The 26,631-nt window shown below is 28.3% G+C and overlaps 1 protein-coding gene across 1 annotated transcript in view; it reads right to left on the reverse strand.

Moving 5' to 3' along the window:
* Window positions 1–4,422: 4,422 nt before the first annotated feature.
* LOC111634525 (transcription initiation factor IIA subunit 1-like) overlaps window positions 4,423–26,631 on the reverse strand; it is a 55,681-nt gene continuing 33,472 nt past the window's right edge. Inside the window, exons 9-12 of the mRNA XM_023379324.1 lie at window positions 20,235–20,271; window positions 19,996–20,175; window positions 14,682–14,771; window positions 4,423–5,279 (exon numbers count right to left, since the gene is read on the reverse strand). Of these exons, the coding sequence (XP_023235092.1) occupies window positions 5,172–5,279; window positions 14,682–14,771; window positions 19,996–20,175; window positions 20,235–20,271 (415 nt within the window). The 3' untranslated portion in view covers window positions 4,423–5,171. The remainder of the gene's footprint in view (window positions 5,280–14,681; window positions 14,772–19,995; window positions 20,176–20,234; window positions 20,272–26,631) is intronic.

A 26,631-nucleotide genomic window follows, 5' to 3' on the forward strand; every position in this document is an offset into this window, starting at 1 on the left:
GAAAACAAGCTTAAGCAATGGCGACGTCGAACGGTGCACACTCGGTAAGTAATCCTACAATTTTTTGTTTATAGCATAGTTTATACGGATTATTCCCAAAAAAAATATATGTGTTTTGGAAATGTTGAGTCAAATTAGTCTAGGAATCGATTAATTTTATGGAAGAAAACCTTTCAAACAGCCGTAGTCCGTAAACTTCACACGTGTCGGGCTGTGATTGGCAAGGTCTCCTAAAACATCAATTTCATAAAAAACGGAACGTATCTATCGTCTTATAGGGGGTCGACTGTATATTTTCGCTTGAGTAACTATGGTTCTAGTGGACGCATCTGAAATGCGCCATTGACCCCGATCCTAGAACAATCCACAGACACGTGAGTTTTTTTTTAATTAAAACAAAAGAAATTAAATAAATTATTAATATTGAATTATTCATTAATAAAATGTAATTTTAGATTTTGTTGTTTAATTTTAGTTTAAATTTTATTGGTGACTTGCTTTTTGCCCTTATGTTACAATATGAATCTACCAGCACCAATTTTTGGCTCAATTGTGGACTTATCACACATTATTGACGTTGTGGGAGTAATCACACAGTGGGTAGACACAGGTTTATTATGACAACGGTATGCATAATAAATTAATTCTTAAATAATCTTAAAATTTAAATTATTAAATTTATTTATGTTTGTAGTTTGGTATCATGAAAATTGATGGTAATCACGTTATCACAGTAAAATTGACGTTTTTAATTAAGCGAATTTTGTTATACAGTATTTAATAAACGGAATAATTAAAGCCTAAAGTGCAAGTAATAATACGGTGTTAAATCAATCTTAAGAAATTACAGTATATTGAAGATACGTAAAAATATTTTTCATTAAAAATGCAACATTGATTTTTAAATAAAATAATATTTTAAACACTACAAAGCAATCATTTGGTATTAAAATATTATTATTAATTTATAATATTTGATTATTTTTTTCCTATTTGAAAATCCAATAAGGTGTTTGTTTTATAATGGAATAATCCATTAAAACTTTGCCATGTATCAATTGCTATCGTGAATAATAATTCGCTGATTTTCAAGAACTGCAATTATGTAATAGAATATTCAATGTAGGGTGAAGTTTTTTGTTCAACGTTTATTTTCTTGTATTTCTAAACGGCATCATCCATCATTTTTGTTTTCGCGTCATTTATTTTAATATCGGTCATATCTTCTGCGAATAGTTTAAAATAACAAAAAAATGATAAATACGCATTTCCTCCTGTATTACTAAAATAATTACGAGTTAGAAGTTTTATCTGTGGTTCGCGTGTTATTTTATTTACATATTTGATGTTATCTCGAATATTTACTCAACTCAGTGACACACAGACACAGATACTGTTAATCCATTTTGTGCCTATTGTTAATGATACAAACAAACGTAACTGCGTGTAATGTATAGGGGTATTGATGAAATATTTCTTATTTAAATATCGTTTTTTACATTTATACGACTATCTATTTTTCTGTATTACATTTTCAATTTTATTTAAAATCGATTTTTTTTCCTTTGTTAAATATGACAATAACTATGAACCGTTAACAACATGAAAATACGTAGGCCTTACATATTATTCTCGTTTATGTATAAGCAATAGGAACTGAATATGTAAGTTATAATCTTTTCAAAAATGTTACTTACTATAACTGTAAATTTGTTAGAAAAGGTACTCAAAGGAAGATTTTCTTTTGTAATAAACATATTGTGCGAATTGCGAAAAACTATTTAATAAATATATATTAAATGATAATTTAGAATTTTTTTTGTAAACCTAAATTTTACAAGGAGTAATTAGTCATGTTTTAGTGATTGTCGTTTTTCTTCGTTACACACACAAACACTTTCTGCGATTGTTGTTTCCCTTAAACCGCTTCTCTATAAGATCCTTGACATCCAATTAATTAAATATCCGGAGACTTCAATGTATGTATATCATGTGAACATAAAATGAATGCTGATAAATTTCAATGAATTGTAATTACAATGAAAGTTTGTTACTCCAAAATCTATGGTACCAGAGCGGTTCAGTAGGTGCCGTATTAACGAGAGAGATTAGTACCGGATTACCCAAAATGTTTCATGTTCTCAAAATTTGATAAGCAATCTATATATGCAATGTAAACGTTGCAGATATTGCTGTATATTTTGTACCAGAGTAGGCTGCTGTGTGCAGATCTTCGGTCAGTTTGATGATGATACAGTACATGACTATACTGTATTAAAATGGAATGAAAAACCTGAAAAATCCCTTAATGTTGACAGGGGGTGGTCCAGGCGATAAATACACCAGTCTACTGCTTTGGTGAACCAGATTCATCAAAGCGGCATACTGGTGAACCTGGAAAGAATCTAAAAAATTCTTTATATGCGGTCTATCCCACTCTCTTCCTTATCATCTGTCAGTCCTCATTGTGGGTCTGGCTAATGAGTGTGGTTAATTAAAATACCCTTTTGGGGTGAACAGGTCGGAGAGTTAAAAAAACAGTACAGATGCATCGCATTTACTAATAAATCAATTAAGTTAACCTCTTGCAACGAGCATACACTCTACATTAATGATGATACAGAGTCCACCAGTGGTCAAGTGGTTCCGTTCGCTGAACACTGGGAGTTAGGTCGTGGATTCGCGTCTCGCTCGGACGGGCTGGCCACGTGGAGTTTTCCGGGTTTTCTCCACCTCTTTAACACCTAAATAGGGGCCAGTTTCCCTTAAAAAGACATCCCGAAAGGCATCGCCCAAGTGTTGCGTTGCTATAACAAAACAAACAGGCGCAAACCAATAACCAACAATTAGTGTTCAGTAGTGTTATCCACTAGTGGCCTCTAAAATATGTATATAGTGATTGAAAGTTTGTAAATATACACACAAAATTTGATATTGTATACTTTTTGTCTTAAGAAGATTAATATCAAGTCTCTTTTGAATTACTAGAGACGCAATCAATTAAAAAAAATCTTAAATTCGAACGATTCCAAACTATCAAATATTAAGTCTAGTCTTTTCAAATGAATCCAATCGAAAAGATTTTTTTTCCTAGTAATTTATTTTAAAAAATGATTTCTTGAATAGTATGACATTGTTAAGTTTTTCAGTTGTAAATACAGCATAAATCAATAAATTTTTATTTTACAAAAAAATCATTAAAATGATAATGAAAAAGGAAGACGTTCTAACAAAAATAAATTTAGAACTGCAATATTTAAATCGGGCGAATTTGTTCTTTGAAACAGATTCAACATTGTATTAATACAGTGAAACCTGTCTATAATGGAACATGTAAATAGCGAAAAACCAGTTATTAATTAACGGAAGATTTCGACGGTCCCTTGAATTTTCTGCAAAAAATCAATGTAAATTAAAAAACCGACGAACAACTCATGAACTTGCAACAAACTTTAGTGTGTCATAGACACGTATTGTTGAAACACTTCACTTGAAACTGTTCTAAAACAATGATAATTGGGTTCCACACGCGTTAAGTAGGGGAAAAACGAACCGGATCGAGTATAATTTTGTCTGACGAAAGTAGGCAGCTCTTAGATTTCATTTTGATTTTAAATCAGTTACTCGTTTTTATAACAGAAAACTTTTTTACAGATTTTATTTCATTTAATTAAATAATAATTGACTGAACTAAGCTGACTTAATGTTTTACGTGGAACCATTTCAAAGATCAAGTTTCATCACGCGAATATAAAGAACTTTTAATCAGTTTTCATTAAGATGTGTAAACTTTGCCATTTTTAGTTCTGATGGATAAAGACTGCATATCAAAACAGTAAATTCATATTTGAAAATCTCAATACATGTATATCAATTATTTCATTAAAGAATATATAAGGCAAAGTAAGAAAGAAAGTCAGTTAAATGGAAAATGTTCCTTAAGATTAAGAATCTAAATATAATTTTATAATCATATTAAGTTATACTATATTAATTCATTTGTTACAAATTCATTGTTGTTTATATTCACATATAAAAGAAAAATAAACAAGTTAGTAAGACAATTTTTATAATAACTCATTAATAGTAGTATTAAATGCAATTTTATTAAAGCATTTAAATTTTTTTTAATTTTAAAAATGTACTCTTTTGTTCATATTAAATACTTTGGTGTAGGACAAACAGAAAACTTAATAGAAATATTAAAAAAAAAGAAAAACAAACTTCCAATTTATTGTAAATTGTTTCCTCCACATCAAATCTGACAAGAAACTTACATTTTTTGATATTCCATCAAAAAACTAAATATATACATAATTTGCATTAATGATTGCAATGGTTTTGATATGCAGTCAAATATTTCCATTAATAAGGAATGAATGATTTTGAATAGTTTTTTTTTATAATAATTAATTTCCTCAAATTATTATAGTGGTAAATAATATATGAAGACAGTAATCAGAATTTGTCATAAAAATTATATTTAGTGCATTTATACATTCAAATAAGTACATTTGTTTGGTTTAGATTGTAGAGCATAAATTTACACAACAGTATCTTACCTCTATTAAAATATTTTTAAAAAATTAAATATTTGCAAACAACATTTCCATAAAATCATTTTAATACAGCAACTTATTTTTTCTAAAGGTGAAAAGTAACTAATGATAATACTGTAATAAAATAAACATTTCAAATATAATGCTGTTATGATAAATTTTGAAATAATAATTTGCATGATATTTAATACTAGTACTTAAAGACTGCGTGCTTTCAAATTCCGTAATTTTATATTGACAAAAATCTTTGGATTGAGATAAAATGTTTGTAATTTTTAAAATACATGATATATGAAAAATAAATCCTGGTATTACAGTATAATGTTAAAGATGAGAAATGATCTTAAAAATTGAAACACAATACAATTAAATAAAAATATTAATTACTATTTTAATCTTGGTCCCTTTCATATGTAAAATTAAAATAGCATTGGTAATAAAAGCTAGAGTCCAAATCATCCAGTTTGTTACATTACAAAGAAAGATATATTCCAAAAGTAAAATCTTCACTATTTATGAAAATATATTTCATTAGGAGACAATAAAATAAATCTTCAATTTTATAACAGTTGTGAAGTGTTTGGAGATAGAAATGACAACAAGATTTTTCTGCTACCATTCTGCATCTCCCACAGCTTTTTGAAATACATAGTCCTTTCCTTTCAAATTCATTATGCCATCTTTTAGATGAAATTTCCATCTGTTTTTGCTTCGACCAATCTATAAATAAAATTTAGAATTTAAAAAATTTTTTAATTTAGTAAATTATTCATCTTATCTGTAACACTTAAAGTAGAATCATTAATGAAAAATATGGCTTAGTCAAGGCTGAATTACATTTTTGTCATAAATGTACAATATATATTGTATATTGTTGTACTATACATTTATTTATACATATACAGTAGAACCTCGGTATACGACCTTAATCCGTTCCCGATGTTTGGACTTATACCAAACCAACCTTTCCCATAAGAAGTAATGTAAAAATGATTAATCCGTTCTTGTGTAAAAAAATGGCTGGCTTTAAACACCTCGCTTTCCTGGCTAGTTCCTGCTTGATNGATTTTATAGTCCAACACATCCAATCCGGGAAGAAATTGCACACGCATGCTAACAGAATGAAACCTGCAATCGCTAGGCTGGAATTTGAGCCACCAGAGGCAGGAGAAGATAGAATAGATGTACAAAACGCAAATTTGTCACCCCAAACTGTAGCGCAACCGCAGACAGAACCAATTGACCCCTGGGATGAGATCATCTTCGAAGCGTTGCAGCAGAGACAGACAAACACTACAAACACCACAAGAGATGCGGAGGCTGATCAACCCCAGACCCCGTCGCGACCTGCGCATCACTATGCACTCCGAAGCCAAGGACCAGTGAATGATTATCCCTGGGTCCTTCCTAAATCATCGGGAATAATTCCGCCGAAAGTGACGATGGTGCGAGACGCGGACGTTTCCGAAACTCAACAGGATGAAAGTCTCCCGCGCTTGCCACCTAACACTCCAATCGGATTATTCACCAATTGTAAATGGTAGCTTNCACTGTTTTTCAGTTATCCAAAGCAAAAGCAATTTCTCGACATGATGTAATGTCTTCGATCTCTGTTTAGAAATTGATTTAACCCCTTTCGTAACGTTAGCAGATTTAATAATGTCTTTATTTCTCGCGATTGTTCATATTGTCGTTCTCGGAATATGGTAGGCAACAGTTAAAATCTCGAACACGCGTGCCATCTTCGTATTTCTCAACAATCTCTTTTATCAGTTCCATTGTAATTCTAGTCATTTTTTTAGTTTTCTGTCGCTTTTCATTTGCCTTTTTGCGATTAATAAAAATAATAAAATTTTACTTACGAATTAAAATCAGAAGAAATTTAACAGTTATAAACCGTTGCACCGCGAACGTCTAGTCTGGTCTAGTATACCGATAGTGCTACTTGTTCATTGATGGCGCGTATAATTGAATTATGTCGTATACCGAATAAAAGTCGTATACCGAGCAAAATTTGTTTCATCCAAACAGGATGTATTCTAAAGCAGACATATACCGAGGTACCACTGTATTTATTTTATTATTTGATATGCTAAAATAGTTTTCAAATTACAGAAAAATAAAAAGATATGGTTAGTAATTCATCACTATAAAAATATGATGAACATTAAAAATTTAATTAGTTATATTCTATTACATAAAATTCACTATACGATGCTGTAGTGCAGGGGTCACCAAACTTCGGCCTGCGAGGTCAGTTTTATCTGGCCCACCACCGCACTGTGCCACAAATGAGCTAAAATATAATTATTTATATGAAAATATCCTATATTGTAGATGAACTTACTATGTAGAAAAAATTAAAATAAGTGTAAGTAAAATGCCAAAATTGGTCCAATCTGATTTTTGCATTTGACAGTAATATAATTTTTAGGAAAATCAGTGAAATGAAAAATTTGGTGACTTTTTGCAACTTTGGATATCAGAGCACTTTTTGTGTAAGTACCTGCAATGAAGTTTCTAAGGAAAGTGATTATGAGCATGCTGCAGAGATCGTGCTTGTGCATTGGTAAATAAATATATTGGTTTTCTTTACTTTTTTTTTGTGTATTCAGTATAATATATTGAACAAACTGATTATGCAGTCTGCACTTGTCATTCTTTCAGTTATCTGGCCTGCTGTAAAAAAGTATGGTAACTCCTGCTGTAGTGAATTAATTTTGAAGTAATTCACTACAAACAAGCACTTATTTGTCACATCATCACAGTGATGGACTGCAATTTTTAATCATATTCTTAATTTATTCAATTTAAAATATATGTTGTTAATGTCAAATTTTTGGTGTCTTGCCCCTGTACATCATACTTTTCCTAATAACAACAGTGTCGTTCTGGTCATCTATGTAATGTCATTCAAGGAAAAATTTTTAAATTGAATTCAGGTGACTTCTGGTTTAGACAGGAAATATAGTTAATTGAAGCCTCCTATCCCTACGTTTTCCATATCTGGTCTTGACTTTCATATTCTAACACTGTTCTCAAGATTAAGGAAAGGCAGACATACAACAGTGGGAATTTATAGGTCTACAATTTTTTCAAATTGCAGCCCAAATAGCAATTTTTATAAATGTAATAAAGAAAATTATAATTGATAATAACATCATAAATTTATCACTTTTTTCCACAAATTTTGCATCAATCATAGGGTTTAAAACTAATATTGATCAAAATATTCCATGTAATATAAAATAAAAATATCCTAATAGGAAAAAACATATCTAATTTGTAATTGTGAAACAAATGGGATAAAATACATTACCTTTTTACAGATAAAGTTAATCTATCCCTATGATAACTAAAATCTATTAGTTTGATTTCAGTCAATGTTACATATTTCCTTTTTAACTGCTTTTTACTGATTTTTTAAGTAAGTTTATTATTTAAATATAAAATTTCCAATATAACGTAATGAAAACAGAATATAAAATTTTACATATATGGAAAACAGTAATTTACAAACTTTATAATTAACTTAGTTAAATTTGGCCACTGAATGTCCAACTGGAAACAAATAGTTTAATTCAGTGATGGGCAAACTTTTTAAAGAGCGGGCCAAAGGAAAAGAAGAAAACTTCAGGCGGGCCAATATAATTGTAACCTAGCGCTGCATCTGAAAATCCAGGTGGCGCTATAAAAACATGTGCAGGCCGTCCGCCATATTTCTTTTTCTCTCTTTCGGCTACGCTATGCACGACGAGTGGATGTTCTGTACCGAAGCATGTTTGTAACCAATCGAGCTTTTACTCAATAAGTGTAAAACAAAATTTTGTACATGATTGTAAATAAACTTTCATGGTGAGATATAAAGCTTCGGTTATTTTATATAATCAACGAACACTCAAGTTAAGTGGTGCATCAACCACCACAGCCTGTATTCTTTTTGACTCGTCAGATTAGGAATAATGTCACGCGGGCCGGATAGAACATTTCAGGGGGCCGCATCTGGCCCGCGGGCCGTAGTTTGCCCATCACTGGTTTAATTAATTCTCATTCACTTTAGTTGGCCAAAGTTGAAAGAAGGATGAGATAAGTGCTATAAATTAAATCAGAAAATGATGAAATTTTGTAAGATTTCAGATAGAAAGAACAATGTCTTATTAAATTTATGAGAAATTAAATTTTAAATCCTATCATTCAAGTATTTATATCTATAAATGATTGATACAAATATAACATAATGCAAACACAATACTACATTAGTTGTTTTTGTTTTATTCTAATTTAAAATATAACTTATCATTATTTTATCCCTCTTATTTTATAAATCATCTTGTGTAATTTGCACAACCATTAAAGTAATATGTACTTAATTTAGAAAATTTGTTTGGTATTCCCAAAGAAGTTCTCTACTTTTGTCTGTAATTTTGGAATCATACTTAAAATAATTACTGCTAATAATCAATTCTATTCATCACAGAATAGTGTTAAGTTATAAGAAAAACCTTTACATATAAATCTGAAAAACATTAAAACTTTAAGGATAAAAGTGAAAGATAAATTATCATATCAGAATACTCTAACAGTTTTATTACATAACAATTACATAATAAACCTATTCACTTTTTAAAAGTATTCTTTTGTATCTCTAAAACTGTGATAATTAATTTGCTACCACACTTTATATAGCATTTTAATTTTTAATTTTTCATTATCATATAAAATAAAATTGAGTAACTTTCCATTTTTTCTGTATTTTTGGACAGATGAATTATCACTACACTATGATGAACAAAATTGATCTTTAACAGTTATTATCAACAAAAATTCTTCTTAAGTCTTATGAATCCTAGCTTCAAAGGACAATGTAGAACGAAGTATATTAACTATATTTTATTTTTTGTTTTCCAGTAAAATAAAAAAAATAGGATTTTATTCGTCTGAATATTTACATGCTGAATATTTTATATTTATAAATTTTTATTTTAACAAATGTTCTTGTGAACAGTGTCTTATTAAGTCTTCTAAGTTATAAAACTAAAAACTTAATATGTTTCAATACTATCAAGTTTTGTATACTACTTACTCTGAATTAAAACAATACTTTTGTTCTTTGTCTTGAAGATATAAAGAATAAAACTTAATAAAAGTACTTAGCAAATTATAGTCTGTTACAAAATTTTAATAATGTCTAAAGTTTTGTTTTTTCCTGTCCAGTAAATTCATAATTGAATACTGTTTTAAGTGATGAACTATTATAAACATTTATCTTTTATATATTTAGAAATTAAAACTGTTGAGTACTTTAATATATATGAAAGAAAAAATTAATTCCTATAAAAATAAATAATAAATTAAAAGTTTTCTGCTTCTATAATAAGATCAAATCCATTTATTGTAAACACTTTAGATTTGCTTATATTAATGATGGTAACAAACTGAAAACATTGAGTAAGTAAATAAAAACAATTAGTAAGAATTCTTATTTCATTTGACTCTGACATTAAAAAGACATGCTAAAACAATTGAGGAAGTCAGCACAACAGTGGTCTAAGCCACTTTAAAAAAAAAAAAAAAAAAAGAAACAGCTTGTTAGTTTTACATTTATGATTTTTCTTGGAATTTAAAAAAAAAAAACTATTTTATTGGTAATGGTGTACTATGTGCAGTGGCATAGCATAGTGGGGGCAGAACTTTTAGGGGGTGGCAAAATTTCACAATAAATAATAATATCTTGTAAAAATTTGAACCATTTCATTTCATATTTTTGTCGTACCTATGATTCAGACCGATTGAATGAGCACAGAATTTTTTTATTACTTATTCTGTGACGAAACTGGGGAATCCCCTTTCTTTAAATGAATGTATAATAATGACATCTTGCCTGTTGTAGTGATTGGCAACACTGTCTGTACTGACTTATAGAGATTCCCCATATTTTATTTTGTGCTTGGATTGTTTATGACTGATATTCAGCAAAAATGACTTTATCATATAAAGAATAGTGTTCAATATTGTGTAACAACACCTGCAAATTAGATTACAGTACAGATAAGTCCCTTCAGGGAATTCCGTGAGTGATGCTTTGACAATTCAAAAGAAAGATTCATTGATGGATCGTCAGTCATCCAATTCACATTAACTTTATCATATATATGTATGCGCTTTCCAAACTGTGATTTTTGTGCTCATAAGTACATGTAGTGATTGTTAAATTATTGAACTTTGTTGAAAAATTGTATTGTTCGTGTACGTATACATTCGACTATGTGAGTATTAAATATTTTATTTATGTTTTTTATTTATGCAATTGTATGTTTGACTATCTGCTATATTGTTCAAGCTTTAATTCATTAAAATAAAAAAATCAGAACAAGTAAATTTCAGTAAAGTAGGTTATATTTTTAATAACTTAATCTTGTTGATCGTCAAGGTATAATCATAAGTGTTCTATACCTGTTATATCAATGCAAGTGGCATACGTGTAAAAAGTTTTGTAATAAATGTGATTATTATATTGTAAAACATATATAAATGGCTTTTTTATTTGTAACCTGTACAATACACAATAATGATGATTGTTCTTGCCAAAAAGTTCTTTAGAATTACTGTATATTTTAGTCTTTTAAATTGAGATACCTAAATAAGGGGCGGCGAAATTTCCTCCACCCCGGGTGGCTGACACCCACGCTACGCCACTATGTAATGCTTTTTTAACTTAAGTATAATGTTACATATCCAACTGTTAAGTAGATTTAGAGATATTACAATTTTTATGAAGATACACCAGCACTCTTTCTTAATTAGACCACTGTTGCACTGAAAATTTGTTTGCTCATATGAAAGTGAATAAAGTTACATGAATAAATGTTGACTTTTTGAATATAATGAAACATTATTTAATCATAACAGTGTTGTATAAGTTTAGTATATTGTTTAATTATTACACATACTACACATAGTCAAAAATGCCAAAGAGGTCATCATTATCTATCTTACTCTGTCTGTACCCCTCAATTAAGAAACTGAACATTATATAATTTTGTGTATTAATATGTTTTTATCTTAATATTACTTCTGCAATTTTTTATTATTTTGTAAATATATCAGAATCTGTTGTTTAATGTTATTCAATACAGTAGAGCATCGATTTTCCAAAAGTCAATCATCCGAAAGAATTCCAGTCGGCAAAATTAAATTTTCGCCAGTGCTGTGGCACTTCAATCTTTGGCTATGTCTTGGGCTACTCAAATATTTTACGTTTTTGATACTAAATTAACATCTGAAGTATAATTTTTTCTTCTTGGTGCCATATCAGATTCCTGACGTTGGCGACACCTGGCGTAGGTTAGTAACCCGCCAAGGTGTATACTAGGGAAGGTTACTACCCAGAGTGGTTTCCCGTTGCCTTCTCTGGGGCGCGCGATGTTACGCGAGGGGAACTAATGCCTTCCGGGAGGACTTTTATGGGGAACTGGCCTCCTATTTAGTCGTTATTGGCAAGGAGAAAACCCGGAAAACTCCAAGCAGCCAGCCTGTCCGATCGCGGCGCGAACCCACGACCGAACTCCCAGTGTTTAGGGTACGAAGACCATTTCGGCCACTGGTGGGCAATTTTTTATTATTTTTATATTTTTCAATATATTTATTTTGTTTGTACAAAATAAAAAAATAATTTTTAACGATACAATAGTCTTTGTTAGGCTTAACATTGACGACAATTCAACGCAAAGCGACACGCAACGGATAAAAATTTCGACATCGGATACGTTAAACTATTTTTTCGTACGTAAATCAGTTATCCGGACAACCCCAGTCCCCAATTGATTCAGAAAATCGACGCTCTACTGTATTAGAATTATTAAATCCTGAAACATATATGAGAATAAAACTGTATGTAACTTATATTGTTTATATATTTATTATATAATATAATACTTTAACATTCATTGTAAATTATGATAAAGGTTTTTATAAAATGCCAAAAAGTTTCCTAAATGCCATACAGTTTCCAAAACTGTACCAGCATGTTTGAGAGTTTAATTGTACTTTTTTTAAATCTGAAGTTTTTTTTATGATAGAACATGTCAAAAAGAGTTTATGGACAGTGGAATGGAGAAAGTACATGAAAGACAATTGATGCTTATCAAAATAACAAATTTGGGCTTTAATGAGTGTTGAAGAAGATTTGCAATGATGATGTTTATTACTGCACTAAGTGTACGTATTTGAAAGTATGCAATATTAAATAAATAAATTAATTAATTTATTACTAACCGCATGTTATTACCAAAGAAATCTTTACTATTAAAGAAACAGGTCAGTACAATTTATTATACCAGCTGCCAAAATTGTATCTTTTGGCCACTTTAAAAAATATGATATATGTAATTAATAATCTAATTATAAATAGATTTATTGCCTTAGAATGCAAAGATACGACATTGCCATATTATTTTTTGGCCTAAATATATTTTTAAAATATAAGCGTACAAAATTTCCTTGAGAATCCAATTTTCTTTAGTAGTAGGATTTTGGCAACTTCTCCTATATATATATATAGGGGAAGGGGTATGTATACTACCCCCCTATAACACTGTTAATAATTCTGTTTTATATGAATTCCATGTTGTACGAGTCACTTAGACACTTAGCTTTTACAAATACGTGAGCCGTTCACAGCCCAGCACACGTATATATGTATGTATGTATGTATGTATATATAGTACACTTATAAAATATTGCTTATTGTAATTAGATTTCAACTATAGATAGCATTATCACTAGGTTTTTTCTCACACTAGGAAGGAGATGGCCTATATCCTCAACAACTGACATGTGCCAAGCAGAGTTAAGTGCACTTATTAAAATTAAATAAGAAATTTAACACTGAAAATCACTTGAAACCTTTAGGACAATGGTTCCCAACCTTTTTTGGGTAGCGACCCCCTTTTTATAAAAGCCAAGTGACCCGCGACCCCGATACAATTGAAAAAGGTATTTTTAATAAGGTAATTAAAAAACAATGAAATTAGTTTTTTAGTATAATTTTATTTTAAATTATGTTTAATAATTAATTTAATGAGATAGTTGAAATTGCATGTATTATTAACCAGCCTCAAAATTCGCGAGTGAGATTTTGTTAACGCCAACCTCATGTCATTCTCAACATTTAATTTATTCCTCTCAAAACTCTCAACACGTGATTCAACCAACTGACAGAACAGCGTACCCAGATTACACTTATTTTAATTTTTTAAAAATATATGAAATTATTCGAACTTTAAGACACCATTAAAAATAAATATTGCATTATAGTGAAAATTTTGTTTTAGTTTACTGCATAAGTTGGCGACCCCACAGAAAACCCGTTGCGACCCATAGGTTGGGAACCCGTGCTTTAGGATTTCCATCATTTAAAGAGTGACCACTGGTTTGTTGGGGATGTGCTGATTCATAAGCATGAGGTTGATGTTTCAAATCTCTTTGGTATCAATGTGATTTCCACTAAAATTATAATTTTCACTTTATTCTTGGTACTTTTAAATTTATTATAAATTTAGGGAAAAAAAGTTAGAGAGAAAAACTGAGTTACTATTAGGGTAATTAAATAATAAAATCCACCTATTTCTAAATGTTTTAAGTGATTTGCAATTCTCAATTTTAATTTTCTCATTTAATTTTGAGTAGTGCATCATACTGCTTACCACATGTCAGTTGTTGGGGATGCACTATATCCTCACCAAGTTTGATCAAAATTAGTGATCCTAACATCATGTCATTCCCTCATCAGCCTCAACATGACTGATAATGCACAATCTTTATTAGTTATCATTATCAGTTTTAATCAGTGCTTTAAAAACATTCAAAGTTAATTGCTGTAATCATTATTTGCATGATGTATGCTGGCATTTCTTACTTCAGATATATGCTAAATGACAGCGAATGAATTAGTATTAATTAATAATTCCTATATATATATATACATGATACATGTGGTGGGCTCTATAGAGTAAACACATGCACACATACTCTCTTCAAGTTTGTCTCATTGTCGTATGCTTGTACTTGAGCATTCACAGAAAGTGTGTTAAAATCTAAATATTAATTTAAATGATTACTTACTTTATCATACTGACAAACAACAACATTTTCAGTGTAAAATAACTCTGTGGCATCTTCTTCAGTATCATCATCATCAGAATTAAGTGGTTCCTAAAATATTTATTCATTCATTCATTGTTTTTATAATTATAATGTAATAAACAATATCTAAATACTTTGTTAGATCATAATATATTTATATAATTATGCAATACATATATTTATGATAATTTATAAAATGAAAATTTGTATAAAACAATTATTTCATTAACATATTGTATATTGACAAACATTTTATTGAACCTCCAATTTCAGGAAATAATACTACTGTTTTAATTTACTCATTAATTTTTAATTTTGAAATAAAAGAGTATCAATTACAGGTGTTTCCAATTCCAGTTAAAGATATGTTTGAAAGAAAATAGTCCTAATAAAAATATTCATTTACATGAAACTGATACAGTTGATTAAACAAATAAAAAAACAAATTTAACAAGCAAGATATATATTTTCTGTTCCTGCTTGTTATGGAAACCAATTTTTGTAAATCTTAATTGGGAAGGTTTTTGACATTCTTAATTGGGAAGGTTTTTGACATTCAAGGTTTTTGACAATCCCAATCAAGATGGTTTACAAGAATTGGTTTCCATGAAGTGGTAAAAAATATATTGATCATAGTGCCAAGATTCAAGGACTGAAAATTTTTTTTTCTGTACAAAAACGATTATTTTTTTACTTTGAGCTTTCATGATCCTCAGCAAACACTAAACTTCCTTGGTTGTGAAAAAATAAATTAGACATTTCTGATTTTAAAGAATGGGACTTGTCCATAACTGAAATGATCTTCAAATAGGAAATTCTTCAGTGTATTGATTAGTTTATTTGCTACAGTTCCTATTTTATAAAAATGATTGAACTTAAGAGAATCAGCAAAATACATCTACAATAACATGTTTTAAATAAACTGAACTGAGACAGTTTAGTACCTGTACAACAATTTATCTTCAAACATTTGTTATTGAAAATTCATTGCAAAATATCTGGAAAAGACAATCTCAAAAAATTAACTATATGAAAAAAAATCTCATTAATCTGAAACATGGTCTGCATGACAATACAGACAAACTAAAAGCCACCTGCTGCTCAGAATAATGGAGTGGCACCACAATGGACAATTTTTTTAAGCTTAATACTATTAGACAATTCAGATAAACTCAAACAAATAAATGAAACTGAATATATTATTATTTTAAAATAGCTGAATATAAAATCTGAATAAGTTTCTACAAGACACAAGCCATTATTTTGAAATTAATTTAGAAAATGTAATATGTATATATAGGTTTGACAAAGAAAACCTTCATATGCCTGTATTGCTTATAAGAAAATACTAAATCCAGAATAACTCTAAGGCCGAGACTCCACCACTGTAAAAACGGCATAAAACCCCTCACCGTAAAAGCTTTTAATCACATGACCTATTTGCATTTGCGTCTGGATTGCAGTGGAGGTCCGGCTAACAAAGTTTTTACGGCAACAATAATGCCCCAAGTGTCGAAAGTAAATACTTCGTACGTGAATTGGTAGAAACGGAAGACAGTTGTATACGTGATATATCAATACAAAGACAATGATTATGAGTTTTTTCTGTACTATAATTACAAATGTAGTAAAAATAATATCTTTACTTTCATATATTAACTTTTATTATTGTATTATTAAAATAATATACAGCATTTATAAGCTTAGCTTTTTTATTATATACTCCTCTAAATTGAAGGATTTTCCTTTGACATCCATTATTATAATCGGGTCATAGATACACAAATACTTTCAGATGTTTTCGATAAATCTTTCCAGATCTATTCTAGAGTAGCCACGAGGGAACGTATACAAAAGCTCGTTTTCTGCCATTTTTAGCTCTGTGTCACAATGACCTAGATTTCACTGACTTCTGATTGGTGGAAGGTACTGCTTTACGGCCATATTTGCGTCGGAAGTTGAACACTGCTCAACTCACTTTTATGCTGGTTTTACAACCTGCTCGGGCATAAAATATCAGGGTCATGTGATTAAAGGCTTTTACGGCGAGGGGTTTTACGCCATTTTTACGGTAGTGGAGTCTCGGTCTAAGTCATGTTTATTTGAAGTCATTTTCTTTCTCCCATCGTCTAGCATAAGGATTGATATATTAAATCAAACTGGTTAACTCTAATTCGTCAAACTAATTAATTTGAATGGTGTTTTGATACAGTAGCGAGGTTGTGGCTGATGTTTTTCAACACGAAAACATGAATGTCAGATGTTCAGCACCAGCTTCCTGTTAGCCTAGAAGTTTGACAATGGTGTTTGGAACGTTGAGCATGATTCCACTGATGTTTCCAAATGCTATTGTCAAACTTCTAGACTTACAAGATGACGGCGCTGAATGCCTCACGTTCATGTTTTCATGTTAAACATCAGCTGCAACCTCGCTAGTATCTTTACAAACTATACAGAATTTTAATTTTCTTAAATAAAATAATTAACATTCATCCAGGAAATAAACTAATCAGAAACTTTCTGTAAAGCACAGGAACCACATATGACTAAAAATAAACATTGTGTCATGTGACAGCAGGTGGGACATAATGGCTTCCAGACAGTGCATGCAAAGATACTAACCTAGATACTAACTGTCATTCAAGCTACTTTTTTCAAAATTTTTTGTTTTATTTCATTGCTGATCGATTTCTCTGACTAGCTGATGTAATAAATAGATTTTTGATAAATTTAATTTTAAAAAATTATTATAATTCAATTCTATGTAAAAAGTTTTTGTTAAAATGTAAAAACATTTTAACAAAAACTTTGTAGCAAAATTTTAAAAATATAACAATCATAAAGAGTGGTGCATTTGTGATAAAAAATAAAAAACAGACAAATTCTAGGTATGAAATATCAAATTTAAACAAGTCCTTACCAAACACTTAAAGTGAATGGATAAACCATTCGGAAAAACATTTCTCAATACCTTATTTAACCATTCAGTTAAGCACTTTAGACTTTCTTGACATCATCAAGAGCTTTACTTTGACAACAATTTTATTTTCAAAATTTCATCAATTCTGTTATATTTCAGACTTATTTTTTACCTTGTCAAACAAAACTGTTTATCTCCTTCAATAGAGACAATCATATCTATGAGTTTTGTTGGAATACTCAACTGCAATACCTGGTTTGTGTAATGATATCATCACTCAATAAGTGGACTTGTCCTGTCACCTTTATATGCCACCTAATTTTCATTTTCATCAATCAACAATTTGGATGATGCAACTTGCTTCTTGATTAATTGTAATTCTTAACATTTTTTTTTACAGGTTATCTATCTATATTTTTTATTGTATTATCATCTTATTTTTTCAATGCACCATCTGGATTTTTGTTGATTTTTCTTAACATAATAGTTTAATTTTACATGTTTTTATATTTATATACTATTACTCTGGTCAATTCCCTGATATGCTCATCTTCATCTTTGTTTCTTCCTCGTTTCTTTCAGCTCTACTTCTTCTAAGTAAGATTTATATTTTCAGTAACATGAAAAAAGGCAGGTTCACACTGGACAATGAAGTACAGGAGGTAGTTACAACTTTCTTCTGTTAGAAGCTAAGGAAATTCTAGAAACACTTGTAGAATGCCCTTAGCTTCCAGCTTCCAGTATCTGTAGAATGCTCTTGGCTTCCAGTTTGGTCAGACAGCTGGATAAATGCCTCAATACCAATAGCAATTATTTTTAATGCTTTTTAATTAAATACACAAGATAACAAAGAAATTTAATTGGCTTACTTTCATTTGACTTGCCCAAATACAAATATATCATCTTTTCTAATACAAATATTAATATATTTATTCTGTGTCATATTCTAATTTCATATCTTTTAAGAGTAAAAACATGCTGATTTTAATTGCATTATTAAAAAGAATAAGTTATAAGAATTAAAACTCATTAATATTCATTATGAATATGTATTTATGAAGTTGTAAAAATATATAATATTTAATATGCATTTCCTTTAAAGATTGTTTATGAAGATATTAGATCATACAAACTTACAAAATGACAACAACTCTAAGAAATTTTCTATAAAAGATAAATATTAAATACATTTATATTTTATAAATATATTTATCTTTTATAGAAAATATATTGACAAAAGTAGACATTTTATACAGACTGCTTAATCTTTTTCACAATAATACAGACTTGAGAACAGCTTTAAGCAAAATAATTTGAGAAATTCATTAATTTATCATTAAAATACTTTTTTAAATAAAAGTAATTTTTAAATCTGTTTTTCAATTTGTTTTCAGTCTTTGATATAAATATCTTATAACCTGTATTTTCGTAGAATGACCGGCATGCCAGTCAATCCAGGGGAGACCATGAAAGCACATATTTTTGTATGGTTAAAACCAGCATGATGGTTTATGCTGGGATATGCCAGCATGCCAGTTTAAGTAAGGTTATACATCTCTCTCTACAGGGCACATTTAAAAAAAAAATTAAGGCATTATGTCAGGTAAAAGAGAACAAATTTTTATTCTAAAACTGTGAAACTGTCAGCATTACATCAAAACTATGATTATATGTTTAATTTCTTCATTTTGTCTTCTTTCTAACCATATAAAATATTTGTGGAATTCTGAAAGTGCTTTTTATGTTTATTTTATGGTAATTGAGTTCAAAAGCAAAAACAACATATTAAATGTAAGAAACTCCTGGTAAATTATCTCAACTTACATCCATTAACATCAGCTTTATATGAAATTTGAGAGGAAGATGTTATTTGTAAGGTCAGGGTACACTGATTAACAACAACAACTACTACTACTACTACTTCTACTAAAACTCTTTCTGATTTTAAGTCAGTCAAATTACAATGTTGTTATTTTATTGTACTTGGAAGAATGTTTTCTTTAATGTTTAATTAAATTCTTTAACAACTAGTTTTGTTAGATCTGATTAATTTTATATTTTAGTCCCAGTTTAACCAGCATGTGGATAACCCCAGGGTTTTCAGGCATGCTAGTCTCCCATTTTTATGCGGCATGCCAGTTATTCTGCAAAAATATATTAATATGTACTGCATTATGAATGATCAATGTCTAATTTTTTTCTAAACAAATTATTCATTTAAAATATACAATGGGATGGAAACAATAAAAACTAAAACTTTATAATTGTTGGTTTATTTTACTTCTTGATTGCCTTTGTCAAAGAGTAAAACAAACCAATAATTTTAAGATTTTAGTTTTTATTGGTTTTAAAAATTATTCATTATTTTATTACCTCTTCTTCAGCATCATTTTCATCATCATTATGTTCGTCGTCTTCTTCTCTGTTATCTTCATTGTCAATAAAACCATCATCATCCTCCTCTTCATCTTCATCACTTGTATCATTTGTACCATCAAGTTGGATAATTCCACCTGATTGCTGAAAATTAAAGTTCAATTCAAATTTACACATCTTGTTTATTTTTCAACAATTTCGTATCTATATTATTTCACTTATGAATGTCAAGTTACCCATAAACTGTTATATGAAGCAGATATATCTTTTACACTTTTAATTAATAATTTAATTATTTCTTATAATTAAAGTAGAAATTTCTGTTTGTAATTGGTCATTTAACATTTTCATTTTCAGTTATATGACAAGTTACAAGTTTTCATAGATTGAATTTATTTCTAAGTAAAATGGCAGTCATTATAAACTAAAGAAGAAACTGTTTAGTATGGTTTAAAAATGTCCTTTGATAAAATTAGTAAATTATAGACATATTTATTAATATTTTCATATAGTACTTCTTTATATTTATCTCATGTTTCAAAATCTAATTATTAAAATCAAATAAGTACTTTTTTGAAACTCAACATATATTTTTAATTATTGTTTTGAAAAATATTTAGAACAATAATTTTATTATATACATTATGATACATATGTATATAAACTTAGTCATTTTGTAATATTACTCTCAATTTTTTTAAGTTTTTGAAATAAAATTCATAAAAATTATTATTGTTTATGTAATTATCCTTTACAAATGACCACTAATAATTATATCAATGTATGTCATTATTTAGATATTTTTATAGTATTTAATATAATGAAGTTTGTGTAAATTAAAAATAAAACCTAAAATTGTTAACTGCATCACATTTTTCTACTCAGTTACTTTGTATTAATATATTATATAAAAATAAAAACAGAATTAATAAATATTTTGTATGATAATGAAATTTCTATAGGAAAATAAGTTATACATAGTGAAAACTTCTGCAGCATATTGTTTGCATAAAGTTCATGCAGTTTGAAACTTTAAATTGTACAATGAGTCTACAATAATTATTCTTCAAGATTAAAATTATAATAATTGTTGATGNTTTCGGTAAACTTATTGAAGCAATGTAACTTAATGATAATTGTTATAAGTGAAAAAAATAACAATATAAATTTAATTATGTTTTTCTTGGTCAGAACTATAACAATAAGACTGTTACATTGACAGAAAAATCTATGAATTAACAGCATTTAGACTTGAAATTGTTATAAAATTAGGAAGTTAAGAGGATTATAAGAATGAACTAACTTTAGCAGTTTAAACAAATATAAATATGAAAATATTAATCACTTTATTATGGCAAACAAAACAATCTCATAATACAGAATGAAATGTGTTTAATTTATTAAATTCTAATTTAATTATATTCTAAGTTTATGCATTTGATTCCGAGTTTTTGTTGAATTATTCATCCTTTATACTAAATACTTAATGATTTTATATACATCAATGTACAGTACATTAAAATAAAGATTAAGCAAGATTAATTTGTATTTCTTACATATTTTTCCATTACTAAACTTATCATTTGGAAATTAATGAATTTAAAGACTATAGTAGGATAAACATGGGGAATTGGCCTCAGACAGATAATGGGATGAAAACTGATCCAAAATCATGTATCACTGTGTGATTAATTACTGTCTAATATTCATTCATAGTACATTAGCTAGACTGTAATCATATGATTACAATTTTTATTGTTTTCAAATTTTATTTCTTTTAACTACATTGCATTTGGTAAAAGAAGTTGACAAGTTTTTATAGTATAATAAAGGGTAATATAAAGATTCCAAAAATTTTTGAAACTGTCACCCTGTTTTAACCATTGGAATAATTTTTTAAAAACTATAGTAGAGCATCGTTTATCTGAAAGTCAATTATCCAAAACGTCAATTATCCGAAAGAATTCCAGTCGGCAAATTTAAATTTTTGCCAGTGCTGTGGCGCTGCAATCTTTGGCTATGTCTTGGGCTACTCAAATATTTTACGTTTTTGATACTAAATTAACTTCTGAAGTATAATTTTTTATTGTTGTATCTGATTTTTATCGTTGTTATCTGAAGTATAATTTTTCTCCGTTGCGTGTTGCAACGGAGAAAAATTTCAACATGAGATAGGTTAATATATTTTTTCGTACATAATCGGTTATCTGAAATATCGATTTTCCAAACCATCCCAGTCCCCAATTGATTTGGATAATTGACGCTCTACTGTATATTTTATTAAACACTGCACATATAACAATATCCAACAAGAAGAAATTATAAGAAAGCAAATGTTTTCACCTGTGTTTAACACACTTTCTTGTAATTTTTTATTGCTGGATATTGGTTGTGTGTGGAGTGTTTATTATGATATTTCCAGTTTTGAGTAGTTGAATCCTCATTTCATTATTTTTATTTCAATTTTATTCCAAAAAATTTTCTAACACCATCATGTGTGTCTTATTTTTTCAGTAATGACATATTTTTTTACTTTGCAATTTATTGCAAGAAACAGTAATATTTTGAAAAACTCAAAAATTATATTTTTTATACATAACCTTGAAATTTGTGAACAATCTGGTCCAATATAGGGCAGTAATTAATCATCCAAGTATTGGCCAATTTCCATCCCATTATCTGTCTGGATCAATTCACCATGATTATCCATTCAGTCTTTTAAAAAAACTGCCATTATGAATAAAGATATCCATTCAAAAATAGTATATAATTTTTGTATGTAAGTCCTTTTCTTCAACATTTAATTGATGTTAGATATTGTAAACTATAAATTGAAGACAGAAATTGCCTCCAATCAATATTTCAAACTAAAAGATTCATTATACATCATAATATAGTTAGGGCTCAATTCCATTGTGTGTATTTACTACCTATTCATCAACATGATTTCAAACTTGCAAAAGAATGAATGAGTTTACACACACATAGTGAGTACCAATTACACAGGGTTAATAGATTTGCTTACTAATCAATAGTAGCAAGGTCTGCATTGCCACAATGTTTGCCAACATAATTCTGCTACATGATGATTTTTAGCCCATTTAATCAGTGTAATGGCAATACTGAAAAATTACTCCAAAAGCAATTACATTTTTAACAAAATTAATTATTTTATATACATTATTTAGTTTCAAGAAAAAGATTTTGGTGGAAAATGTCATATCACTATAATTGAATAATGCCTACCTCTGTGGAAATATGTTGAATGTTCCCCTTTCAATGTTTTCAACTTGATCTAATAATAATCAAAAGAAATAATTTACTGTTTATTTCAAGTATATATCAAAAATAGTATTAATAATTTTTTGGAAATTAGAACAAAGCTCAGGAAGGATTTGATATGTTTTTAATATATCACATCCTATGATATATACATAGTAGATGATTTCTTAAAAAGAATTATATTATAATATTCAAATATATAGTTTACTTTACTTAGTAACAGTTATTTCTTAAAAATACTTAAAAGTATCCCTATGTTTTTATTACTATTGATTTGAAATCAAAATTAAAACAAAGCTTTGTGTGCTAAAGATAATCTTCTGTTTTTTTATTATTTGTGACTGGCAGCTATGGAATACAATAAATTTATTTAAAATCACTTGCAAGTCAAATATAAGTACTATACAAACAAAATAAATGATATGTTGTATAATAAAGACTTTGTTAAACATATAAATAACACCTTATCTTTGCCGAGAAATATATTTATTTCAAAACAAACGTTTTGAAATAAATATATTTCTTGTTGGTAATTTGCTGAGTACTTTATGATAATAAAGGCTTTGTTATATGTTTTTTCTTTCATTAATTTTACACATTAATCATGTTGAAATTATTTGAAGAGAATTATATTTGCATGTAACAATTCAACATTACTACTCAAAAATATAACTTTTATAAGTTCTCCTTAAGTTAAANTATTTGATAAAGCCCAAAATTGTTTTTTCAACCTCAAGCATATAACATAAAATCAATAACTATAGTAATACCAAATATTCGTGTAATTGTAATTTTTATTTCATAAAATTAAAATATATTAATTTATTGGCATATTACAAATTTATTTCTACTTTCACAATTTTAAAATTTTATATTTTAAATTTAAAAAAAGGAGGGTAATTTATATTAATAATAGGAAACAAAAATTAAAAATAAGGAAAATTTAAAAGATAAACTTATGAGCATTTTAATTAGTTAGTTTCTTTCAATTTCAATATATCTGTTGATGTACAAATATGATATGCTAATTTATACATTATTTTTAATGCATAAACTTGTTCATATATTGACTTAACATTCAAGTTATTTCTGTCATATAACAATATTTTTATCACAATTAAATTAACTGGTGAGTAAGCCACAATTTAAGTCTTTATTTATAAATTCATAGTTGGCAAAGATAATTTATTTTTATTGTAAATAGTGAAATACTATAATTATTAATATTGATGTTAAATCTCTCAATCTTATAATAAAAATATGATTACATAAAAATAAATCATATATTACAGAGATAATATTTAATAATAATTCTTTGTTATTTGAAAAAATTCATACATGCAGTATAGCATTATGAAAATATAGCAAAAAAATAATTTACCATGAGAGTTACTGCAAACTTTAAACTTCTACAATAGTACATCTAAATGAAAACTAATTAACTGCACATTGCATTCATGCTCATAAGAAATAATTTCAAAACGTATTTGTACAGATGATGTTTCAAAATTATTAATCATTTATTATTCATTCCATTAATATGCAAATTTCCACATAACATCAGTATCACATTTTAAATCTTGATGAATAGTTACATTGCTATATAAAAAATTTCATGATGATGTAACTTAGCTGTTAAATCAACATGAATAAATTACTTTAAGCTGCATTCAAAAACAAATTATTTCATTCTTGATACAATAAAGCTTGACAAACTTTTCAAATAATAGTTTATTACATTATTACTTTTCACTTATAATGAATTGATATATACAAAACATATAATGAAAAACTTTTAATCAATTGAATTGGATTGACTTGCTTATATTTACTGATACAAAGGCTTCCTGGGCCATACTGCACTAATTTAATCAATTAGAAAAGCAATAAATGATTTTACAATTTCATCAACTTTTCACAATTTTATAACTGCTTAATGAAAGGAAATTGAATAAAAATAAAATTTTACTAATTACAAAGTTAAGGATGAAAACAGTAAAGAAATTGTCAAAGCAAAAGATAGATCATTCACTTACATAAAAAGTATTTTTGAGACCAATGAAAATTATAGGAAAGTCTAAGGTTTTGTCCTCAAGAAATGAAGTGTTCAAATTGTTCACTAATAAACAAATATCCATAAGATATTAAAGTAACAAGTTCTTTTTACTATTTACAATGTTACTATTTAGAGAAGTTTATATTGAACAAACTTTTTGCATTTCAAGTCAATCAGAATACAACTTCAATAAAATTACAAAATTGCCTAAAGATATAAAGCCAATTAATTAAATTATCGTAAGAACTGAATTGAATAAAAATTGTATTCTCAGACACAAAATATAAAATTTGAACACATGATGAATAAGCTGTTATTAGCATGCTGCAAAAAAAGTTAGGCTCTATAGACAACACAGAGCTAACTCTATCATGATTTGAGAAGTATTTATTTTTAATGAAAAGACAGGTGTAATAATAGAGATGGGTAGTTCTGATCGGAATCATTCCAAAGAAACTGTTCCCAACTCAGAACTATGAAGAACAGTTCCACACAGTGTGTTGAGACAGTTCCAGTTGAAACTACTAACACATTCTTCATTTTGTACTTTTATAAATATGATTTTCCACAGAACAGTGAATTCTTTATCTGGATTTGAACTTAATGAAAAAGTTCCACAGTTTTTAGAATAATCAAATTAGTTTAGAGTATTTTAAATTTACAAAGTTATTTTAAAATTTATATTTTAAAATAAGTTTAATATTTTCTTAATTATTTGTTTTATTAGTAACCAACAGATATGTCTGGCATTGCCTGCCCAAACAGGAAAATGGCTAAACATTAAAATGAAAATCATATAACAAATTTGGTTATTTTAGCTTAAAATTGTTATGTTATTGAAAAATGTTGAAAGATCAAACCAGGGGAAGAGTAGGGTATCCAGATTTTATGAAAGTCTATATTTTCCTATGAGTCCCAGAAAATAAATAAATATGAAAAATTTGGTATGGATCAGACAAAGGGTTTAGGGAGGATGAAACCAGGGGAGGGGTAAGATGTCCAGATTTCACTATAGTCTATATTTTCCTAGATTCCAAGTTAAGCAAGAATAATTTGGAACAGATCAACAAAAAACAAAGAATAGAGACAAACATTTCATATCCTACATAAAACTGATGAGAGACCATCTAGTCCAGACTAAGCTATTCCAACGTTACATAATGATTCCAAGGAACAATCTAGTCCAAGTGTTCTGACAGAACCATCTAGCTTAACAGTTCTGCACTCAGATCAGTTCCAACAGTTCCAGTTCCAGAAGCAAAACTGATTGCCCACCTCAAGAATAACTGGGAAAA

Source organism: Centruroides sculpturatus, unplaced genomic scaffold (assembly GCF_000671375.1).
Source record: "Centruroides sculpturatus isolate CEXI.00-Female unplaced genomic scaffold, Cexi_2.0 scaffold75, whole genome shotgun sequence".
Taxonomy (NCBI): Eukaryota; Metazoa; Arthropoda; class Arachnida; order Scorpiones; family Buthidae; genus Centruroides; species Centruroides sculpturatus.